Source organism: Symsagittifera roscoffensis, chromosome 3 (genome assembly GCF_963678635.1).
Source record: "Symsagittifera roscoffensis chromosome 3, txSymRosc1.1, whole genome shotgun sequence".
In the NCBI taxonomy this organism is placed as follows: Eukaryota; Metazoa; Xenacoelomorpha; order Acoela; family Convolutidae; genus Symsagittifera; species Symsagittifera roscoffensis.
This window is the reverse complement of record NC_087064.1, coordinates 82,106,842-82,117,488: the sequence shown is the minus strand read 5'-3', so window position 1 is coordinate 82,117,488 and position 10,647 is coordinate 82,106,842. Positions and strand designations below refer to the sequence as shown.

General features: G+C 35.3%; 1 protein-coding gene across 5 annotated transcripts; it reads left to right on the top strand.

Moving 5' to 3' along the window:
* Window positions 1-7,581: 7,581 nt before the first annotated feature.
* On the top strand, window positions 7,582-9,249 carry LOC134842535 (uncharacterized). Of its 5 annotated transcripts, none has more exons than XM_063858920.1 (2): window positions 7,582-7,685; window positions 7,901-9,249. In XM_063858920.1, exon 2 carries the CDS (start codon window positions 8,196-8,198, stop codon window positions 9,111-9,113), a length of 918 nt encoding a protein of 305 aa, XP_063714990.1. In that variant the 5' UTR covers window positions 7,582-7,685; window positions 7,901-8,195; the 3' UTR covers window positions 9,114-9,249. The 5 variants fall into 5 exon arrangements, with proteins under 5 accessions (XP_063714990.1, XP_063714986.1, XP_063714988.1 ...); XM_063858916.1 differs by having other exon boundaries at window positions 7,590-7,727; window positions 7,844-9,249; XM_063858918.1 differs by having other exon boundaries at window positions 7,590-7,727; window positions 7,829-9,249.
* The last annotated feature ends 1,398 nt before the right edge of the window (window positions 9,250-10,647 follow it).

Genomic DNA, 10,647 nt, shown 5'->3' with positions numbered 1-10,647 from the left:
ATGACGTTTGCGTGATTATGTTCTGTCGGCTTAGTTGCCGCTGCTTTTCATTCTCTATGTAAATGATTATGCAAAAAAAAACAACAGAAGCAAGAATTTAGCACAATTTGCTGATGAGCGAAAAATTTTATCTCTAGGAAATTCAATGTTGAAATTAGGAAAACCGATGCTGAAAATACTAGAGAAAGCACATTAATACTTGAAGAAAACAAGGTTGTTTTAAATATTGATAATATAGCCCATCGAAAATGGGAAAAGAGTAATGAACGCAAGTAATCATTAAAAAAACATTGACTTTGGTAAAAAAATCTCAACTTTCGAGTTTTAAGGACCAAACTAGATGCCCTTCAAGCTCCTGAATTTTCTAGAACGATTTTGATTGGCGCTTTTTGATAACATCAACCCAACTTGAGAAAATCGGATCAACAGGCAAAGTTTTTATTCGGCTGGAAATCTAAAAGTTAACTTCGACTTTCGAAACTAGAAATCGTTCACGTTTTTTCGCTCCATTTCAACGTTTGTGTTTGGATAGTGATATTTTCGTCACTTTCAGCAGATAAATTTCAATTGAAATCAAAAAATGCATATATACCTAATTGCATTCATGTCTGAATGTACATCTGTAGTTATTAGAGCATTTTAGGACTTTTCCATGAAAAAAAAACAAAAAAATCACCAAGACCTATAAAAGAGTCTTCACTACGTTCATTATTCTTAAAATCAGAAATCAATGATTTGGAGAAGAAAAGAGTTACTGACACATTATCTATATAAACGAAAACATTTTCGCTACTAACACTCCAGAAACCGCATTTCCACTACTAACACTCTAGTTTCATAATAACAGACAACTTAACTGGGGAATAAAAATGTTCTAGCTCCGTAAAACAACAAATCATCCACAAAATCTATATCTCAAGTCTGAAAATTTATCAACTGAACTATGCAGCACCCAATTTAGCCCAACTGAAATGTTAAGTGTGGCGAAAAATTTTAAGATACAGTAAAATGGAATGGCGATGTATTATGAATATGTGTGTAAAAAGCAATCGCACAAAATAAATTAAACGAAATAAAATTTTAAAGACAAATAAGCGAAAAAAATCTGTGCATTCGAAAAGTTTCGGCCAGAGTATTATCGCTCTCATAAACAATATTCGAAAACTGTATGAAATCAAGTTTTTGGTAAATAAGTAAGCCAAACTTGGCAAAAAAGACGCATAGACAAAATAAAGCAAAATTGGCATCAGAAGAAAACTTACAGCGTGGTAATAAAGCCAAAAATACCTGAGCAAAACCCATCAAGTAGAAAAAAATTTAAACAAAACTTGAAAATATTGAAAGTTTCCATTGCCCTCAAAACACACACAAGCAGACAAAAAAACATTTTGAGCTCATCAAACGGCGCAATATGAGGCCAGCAAGCCAATATAAAATGGGCCAAAACCTATTAAGCCGCAAAAAAGGACAAAAAAAACTAAATTTTAACAAATCGAGTTGGTAAAACTACAAGAAACATAAAGAGACAGTTTTGATTGGGAAGGATTTCTAAATAGCTAAAATGCTCAAAATACGTATGTAGTTTCAAACAGAGGACCAGGAGATGAATGAGTCCAGGAGAACAGTCCTGTGAACAAAGTTATTTATGAAAAAAAAGCCTAGTACCCGATTGCAATATATTAGTATTGATTTATTCGGTTTTATGTTAAATTGTAATTGTATATAAGCATTTTATAAATGGATGTCGATTTGACCAAGTGGATAACATTTTTGTGAAAAAAAGTATATTTTACGCAACGAAAAATGCAGATGAGCGAGATCAAATACATAATCAAAATATTTTTTTCTCTAAAATTTTACACGAATGATAGAACAAGGACGGACAAAAATCGTCTCTAAATGTGCTGAACTTTCAATGATTGTACCAAAATGAGCACATTAAGATTACCTGCAAATAGTTTGAGGACCTTCAGGAGTGAGAGTCTGGTGCCATGTATCTGGTTCGCCTTCAAGGCATCTTCTTCAGATCCATTCTAAATAATCAAACTCACCAGCTCAAAACAGATCAAGTGATACAGATGCACATTAGAAAACTTTTCAAAAGGGGGATTTGTCTCAAGGTCCAAAATTCGCATTTGCTCAAGTGTTTAATTCTCTAGTGGGGATTCGTTACAAGGAACTACAAGGAGGGAGGGGGAGTTAACAAAATCCCTCTTTCGGTTGACATAACTGCAGGATAATATTTGCCTTCAGTAAAATAAACAATCCAAATAACCGATTACGAGAGATGTTCATTTTCATTTCGATTCCAACTAAAAATAGTGGTCCTTACTATCAAGTCAGAACCTCGGACACTTTCGAAAACCGTCGACAACCGTATATGCTTTCTACATTGATTCAGAAACGTGGGAACGAACTATCGTTCAAACGTTCGAGGGCAGATCGCTCGTTTTTTATATTTCAGAAAACATGTGAGGGACTTTTGAGTTGATTGTATCTCTCAAAGAAGAACAGTTACCTTGAAAAAAGGCAGCACCAGAAGATACTCCGCTTGAGACGACGAGGAGGGATTGATCACTGTTGAGTCCACTAACCTAATCAACGAGACAACTCACTATTATACAGGGGCGGATTTAAGGGGGACGCCCCCTCCCTCAGGGATTCGACCCCCTACCGACCCAAAGGGTCCCCCTTTGAACTATTTTGAGATATCCAATTGTGGCTGACTGACCCTAAAATTTTTCTATACTAATTTTGATAGGTGGGCGCGGGCCAAAAAACGCGATTTTTGGTCAACATTTTCCAAAAAGTGCCTTAAAACGCCTTTTTTTGGCCTGTTTTTTTTTCAAAATTTTGCCTGCGGCGCAGACAATTTGGCCAAAATAGGGACAAAACAGTGCTTTAAGAGAGCTCCAAAAATCAATTTGGTCGATCTAAGAAAAAAAGGTCGACAAAATTGTCCAAAATTTTTAAAAATCCGCCCCACTCGAGAAAATCCTAGATCCCCCCCTGCTATCGAATCATCATAAATGAATTCGTCCAGAAAGAGGGTCTGAAAAAACCAGAGCAGAATCATGCAATCAAGACATTACAATTGACATAGTAAGAGTCATTCCACCTGAATTGGATTTCAAGTCACCTATTGAATATATTTGGCTCCTTAACATAGAAAAATTACTCACGAAGTTTCCGGTTAAAATATAATTTTAACTGGTCTAATACTGAAAACGTGTACAAAATTTTTTAGTTTACCTTTGAAAAAAACTGAGAATCATTCGGCGAGAATTGGGACAAAAATCTAATTCAAAAAGTTGATAAAATTGAACATAGCTAATCGAAGATTGGAAACGAGTAATGAACGCAAGTAAACATAAAAAACACTGACTTACCTGAAAAAAACCTCAACTTTCGAATTTCAAAAAAAATAGATACCCCTTAAGCTCTTCGAATTTCCAGAACAATTTATTATTGGCGCTTTTTTGATAACATGAACCAAAGTTGAGAAAACTGGATCAACAGGTAAAGTTTTTATTCCGGTGGGAAATCTCAAAAATAAATTCCACTTTCAAAACTAGAAATCGTTCACGTTTTTTGCGTCATTTGCACGTTCGTATTTGGAGAGTGATATTTACGTCTTTTTCAGCAGATGCATTTCAATTGATCTCAAAAAGTGCATTATACCTGAGTGCATCAATATTTTAAGTCTTTTCCTGAAAAACAAAACAAAATCAGCAAGACCTATATAAGAGTAGTCACTATGTTCATTTCTCTTAAATAATACCTGAAATAACGATTTTCTCATATGTTTCCTATCTAATATGCACATAAACTAAAGACTACTACAAATAGTTTTGCTTAAATTTTCAAGAAAATGATAAGGTCAGCTGGCACGAATACCATTTTTGTCGCACATAATCTTTCACGACAGATCGATCAAACAGAAATGTCATTTTACTGCTCCAATGAAACCGAATCATTTACCAGATGATTCAATACTGAGCTCAGATTGCGTAATCGGGTAATACCGATTCAACGTAGAGTATACACACACGCGCAGCGGAACGTCGCACCACTTGCAATGCAACACAAACATTGAAAAAAAACATAAGTCGAAAAGAATGAACAACTTTAAAAAACGTCGTATAAGTTTAATGTCTCGATATTGTTAATTCCAGCAAATATGCCAGACACTTGAATTTCAAATCAGCAAAAACGGAACAAAACTTACGAAAAGAAACAAATCAGACTATCTTTGAGCAGACAAGTTGAGCAAAAAAAAAAAGATTTTATAAAAAAAAAGTTTTAAGTCCCACCTTAAACAGCAATGGACAACACTTGCAAATGCAATAGCAATGAAAACTGTTTACAAAACAAGCAAAATTAGTGATGTGACAATTAAGCCGACAATCTTTGACCAGACACCAACTGAACCGAAAAAAAAAGACGGATTTTATGATTTTTTTGAATCTATTTTTTAATCTTTCAAGTCTCTCCCTGAAAACAGAATGAACAACACTTTCACTAGCAACTACAATGAAAACTGTCTACAGCACAAGCAAAATCCGCTGTGGCAATTTGGCCGACAAAACTTGAGCGAACAAAAGAAAACCCAACAACTCATTTTTCTGATATTTTTTGCCAATTTCCTTGATACTGAAAAACACCAAGTCCGGCCACGACTCGAACCCCAGGCTTAAAGGTACAAAGGCAATTGTTTTACCTCGAAGCCAGATGTTAAGAGAAGAGAAAAGATGTCAGCAAGTGATTTAACTAATTTTGTTACACTATTTGTTAACCAGAAAAAAAGTATAATCCAGTTTGAAAACGCTTGCTTATCGCACGCGTAATGATGAAACTAATTACTCCGAAAAAAATCTTTCAACGTTAACTGCGTTTTTTCCCGGTCCATCATGCAATGACCTCCCACACAAAACTCAATTCGTAAGTCTAACTTCTTATTCAACAATCGCTACTATCTTATATTGAACAGACTTCCTTAGAAAAGCAATTTGCAACATAAAACAAACTCATTGCAAAATCTCTCCAACGCATTCGACTATTGATCATGGATTCTTACAAAAAAAATTTCTTACAAGATGTTAAATTTTTCGAAACTAAGACACATACACAAATTTTTTCATAAGCAACGGCCAGCAAAAAAAATTGTGCATGGTTTTGTATTACAGAGATTCTCACTTAATCAAGGGGTTATGCAGGGTAGTGTATTGTGACACCATTTTTTTCAATTTATATAAAATTGATCTTAATAAACAATTGGTCGTTATAAAAAATTGATTGAGAAACGATTCCTGTAAGACTGTACAACATGGCAAAGACACAATGGTATTTTCTAAACAACAAGATGAGAATCTTGCACTACTGGAAGTATGCTGCAAAAATTCCGAAAGTTTTGAATCCCTTTTTCGTAAATTGGATACAAAAAAGCCTGAAAAGTTATGCTCAGTTGAAAATCTTCAACAGAAACGAAAAATTTTTTCTAAATGAAATTTTCATGAAAAAAAAACAAATATTAGGCACATTGGAGTTGTTTAAGAGCAGTTTTTGATATTCTAAGGAGAAGATTAGATGAGCTAAGTAATACAGACGTTGGAAATTGAAAAAAAATCGATAGGTCAATACAACTACTCCAAATCAAACAAGATTATTAGTCACGAATGTGTTCGTGATAAGTCACCTACACTATCCAGCCATTCGTTTGAACGGAACTGGTACAATTTTGAGCTAACTCATGAATGCGCTCGTGATAAGTCACTTACACTATCCAGCCATTCGTTTAAAATGAAATTGTACAAGTTTGAGCTTATCACTTCAAAAACAATTGGATTGCGCTATGAACACTTGAAATTAGAAATTCAAAATCCAATAACTGCTATCTTTCACGACAGATGGATCAAACAGAAATGTCATTTTACTGCTCCAATGAAACCGAATCATTTACCAGATGATTCAATACTGAGCTCAAATTGCGTAATCGGGTAATACCGATTCAACGTAGAGTATACACACACGCGCAGCGGAACGTCGCACCACTTGCAATGCAACACAAACATTGAAAAAAAACATAAGTCGAAAAGAATGAACAACTTTAAAAAACGTCGTATAAGTTTAATGTCTCGATATTGTTAATTCCAGCAAATATGCCAGACACTTGAATTTCAAATCAGCAAAAACGGAACAAAACTTACGAAAAGAAACAAATCAGACTATCTTTGAGCAGACAAGTTGAGCAAAAAAAAAAGATTTTATAAAAAAAAAGTTTTAAGTCCCACCTTAAACAGCAATGGACAACACTTGCAAATGCAATAACAATGAAAACTGTTTACAAAACAAGCAAAATTAGTGATTGCAGAATTAGCAAAAAACTTGAAAAGCCATTATTTGTTGAAAGATATAATGATCAATACAAGGAAAAAAGTTTGCGGAAAATCACTAACACTAAAGAAAATCACTGAACACAATATATCCTCAGATGACTTTTGACTTAAAGAAAAAAGTAAGGAAGGTTTCAAACTAATTCATATCATTAGTTAATGAAAAATACACCGTGACAAACTATGGTAAGCTTTCATGGGGAAACTTTAAATTTACTTAAATGTTTCGGTCGATTTTCATGATGATAATTCAAAATTTCATTACTCATGACCCTAATACCAAACTAATTATACATGTAGAGGCGAAGTTAACATACACTTGCCTTTTGAATAAGTTTTTAAATTGAAAAAAAGGTTATATTTTTAAGGATTCTCAGCTCACTGTCTTCAAACTTAATTACCAACGTAGCAATTGTTGACCAAGAGGCGAAGCTTCGCTTCGCAACCACTAGCGAGAATACGACAAGAAGCAGCTATTAAGTGCAATCTCAGATTCAATCTGAGACCTAGTGCTTATGAGTCTCACGCACTCAGCAGCAGCCACGGACGCTAAGTGACCTACCGTAGAATGCCCTCCCCAAGCATGTATTAAATCTGAAAACTGATTCCGTATAAAATATGCATTTAATGATATCGCGCAAATAAAACTGATTTCGAGAATTTGTATGCTGGGTTGTATTTGTATTGCTAATAATTGCCTAGATTAATGTTTCAATTAGTAAAACGCTTAATTTTGAAATAATCTAGGATATTGTCGAAGTTAGATCAAGAAAAAATCCATACCCCCTCATTTGATTTGGCAAAAATTGTACGGTTGATACTCCAATGCTACAGATTGGGATTATAGCAAAAGTGATGCCAAATAAGTGAACACTTTTAATTGCGAGTTAGGTTTGAAAAAAAAGGTTCTTCCTAATATACTACGCTTTGTCAGCTCGCAAGTGTAAAAAGAAAACGCAATAATACCTTTACGCACTTCTAGACTTACCATAAGTAGTACAACATTTTCTACCTTAAAATAGTTTTAAGATCTACGTCATTCGGCTCCACCTTCTCGTCTTTTGGTGACCATTACCTTACCATTTGGCTATAACGTCAATGAGAAGCTGCACATATAACAGGATATGACGTCAATATTACGCCAACCAACCAAAATGCAGCACACCGAATTCGCTTCTATTCAAATAGCTACTATATATATCACAAAAATTCACATTTACTTTCATATGAAGCTATTAGACCGAACATTTTGCAATAACACAGGCCTTTACGGTTACGTAGCAACATCTTTATGTACGTCAGAGCTGGAGTGCAGCCCGTATTCAGACAAAGACTGTATGAACCAATCAGAATCGAGAAAAGACATAAATAATCCAAAATAAATAATAACTATTTATTAATTTCTTCTTTGTCTCGATCCTGATTGGTTGAAACAGTATTTGTCTAAATAGTGACCAGTCTGAATACGCGGTTGTCTAAATACTGATATGTAACCAATCAATTTGCAGTAACACAGGCCTTTACGATTACGTAGCAGCATCTTCATGTACGTCAGAGCTAGAACATAACATCACAGTAATACGAGTTTAGAGCTTAAAACTGCATTCGAATCCAATCAAAAAACTCAACAGTCTAAGTTGCAACTGAAATTTAACAACCGAGTAATAATTATTTATTGCTTACTTAAACATTGACCATTCATCATTTTGTTGCATACTTTGAATCGCAGTGTTTGAAAACTGTGCTTTAGCCAAAAATTCAAGCTATCACGTGAAACGAGATCCAAAAACTACCGAAACCGAAATGGATACTAGCCAACCCGAAGACATCCCTCAGAGCTTTCTGTGCCCCATAACTCTCGCTGTTATGAACGACCCGGTGATTGACAACTACGGCGTCAGCTACGAACGCCAGGCGATCTGCGAATGGCTTAACGCCGGAAACTCAACCTCGCCTACCACCGGGAAGGAACTGACTGTCAACGATCTTCGACCGAACAGGGCATTACGAGAGACAATTGAGAAGCTCCTTGGAGTGGAAGGAATGGTGCATTCGCCTCCTCGCAGCACGGAGAGCATGCCTGAAAACACGCTTCCAGCTCCCAAACCTTCTGCTACAACCGGCTACGAAGGATCCAACTACACGTATTCTTCACCTTTTAAGTTTAGCGACACGAATAGGGATGGACCGGACTTTAATGGGGCTTGCTTTCTGGGCTCCAGCTTGGTCCATATGGCTGGTCAAAAATTCCGAAGGGCTGACCAGATAAAGAAAGGTGACAAAGTATTCACAGGCGCCGGTCTAATTGATGAGGTAGAATGCGTGTTGAAGACTTGTTACGACGAGGACGAACCTCAACTTCTGTATCAAATTAATGAGAACCTCGTCGCCACTGCTTGGCACCCTGTAAAAAACGAGGCCGATCAATGGACATTTCCAGCTGAATCGAGCTCAGCGAAGGCCATCACAGTCTACACAGAAGGCGTGTACAGTTTCCTGCTCAAAAACAGAGGCACTATTATACTCGGTGACACTGAGTGCGCAACTCTTGCTCATGGTCTGCAAGGTGAAGTGATTGAACACGAGTTTCTGGGAACTGAGACTGTGGCAGCTGATTTGAAACGATTCGATCAGTTCCAGTCTGGACTGGTAGAAGTGACACCAGAAGCATTCCAGAGGAATCCAGATACCGGAAGAATCAATGCTATCAGGATAAATTAACTTATCCGCTTCAAAGACAAATCGCTAAAAAATCTTTTGTAGATAGACCAAAAATCTGTTATAACATAGTTTCAGCTTTCTAACAAAAAGATGTAATTTTGCCACAAGTAATACTATTAATAAACTTTCATCGCAATTTTGCAAAAAATTACAGAGCGCAGATATCAAAGTTTTTAAGTTCATTGCATAAAAAAATAAGGATAGCTGATTACTGTGCAAGCAGCACAGAATGTTCCAACTATAGCCTTTAAAAAACAACAACAAAATTTTTTTTTTTCAAATTAGTGTATTTTCTGCGAGGATCTGACACAAACTATAAAATAGGCATTTTCGACAGTCATAGTATTATAGGCAAAACAGACAAAAAACTTTGTTGAAAAATGACTAAGAACAAAGAAATCAAAATTTTTTTTTTTTAATTTCAAGAATTTTTTTTCAAATTCTTTTGCAGAAAATTTATTGAACTTTTTTTTGGTTCCTAAAGTTTTTGGTTCCTAAAGGGCGCTAAAAACTCCAAAAACTAATTTAACTTGCTTGAAACTACGTTTTCAGGGCCTAAATTAAGCATAATTAGGCTGTTGTAAGCCTGCTCGCTCACTTTATTCGCTCAAAATTGAAATAAAAATCAAAAATTTCAAACCAGTTTTTCTCAATGAAAATTTTTTTTTAATTTTAAAATCTCCTTCGAATCACGACTAAAAGGGCTTCAATTTGGTATAACCATTCCAATGACTATTTGTGGTACCTGATTTTGCGTTGAAACAAAAAAAAACTAAAACACACCCAAATACTAAGTTCCTCGACATTTTGCAAATGGTCGGGACAAAAACAGTTTTTAATTTCAGTAAACAGAGCAAATTTGATACAAAACGAGCAAAGTGGAGAACAGCTAGCAAAGTGGGTGGCTAAAAAAAATCAAACATAGTCTAAAATATCTTTAAAAAATTGTAAATGATTCCTGGAAAACATGACAAAACGATCCTTCCAATTTGTAAGATTGCTCATTTCGGTAAATTCGTCTTTTGCTTTTCATTGGCGACTTCATGCCAGAAATCTCTTATTTCAAAATGTACGCAACATTAAAAACCTAGTGTGAAAAACAATGGATCATATGCGTCAAAGATATACGCTATTACCGCTGCTCAAGTGACGGCAACACACCTAATAGATGAACTTTGATACCGCAGACCTCAAATGCAACGTTATGACGCCATAGTAACCTTCGCCACCAACTCCACACATGCTAAAAGTCTATTTGACTTTAAAAAAGCCTGCTGCTGAAAAAAATTCTGCTGCAGAGCTAGAAAAACTAAAATGGCATACTTAGCTAAACTCAACGACATTTTCAAAATTTGCTATCGGCGAAAATCTTTTGTGTATGCCTCTATTTGCATTTCTGAAAATTAGCGGCTAAGCTTAAGTTTGAGGTATCTTTTCTACCATTTTTAAGAAAATGTTGTGATGAATACAGTGCTGATTTAAATTATCCGGACAAAACGAACAAAACTTGAATTTTCAAACGCGTTTTTCTCAA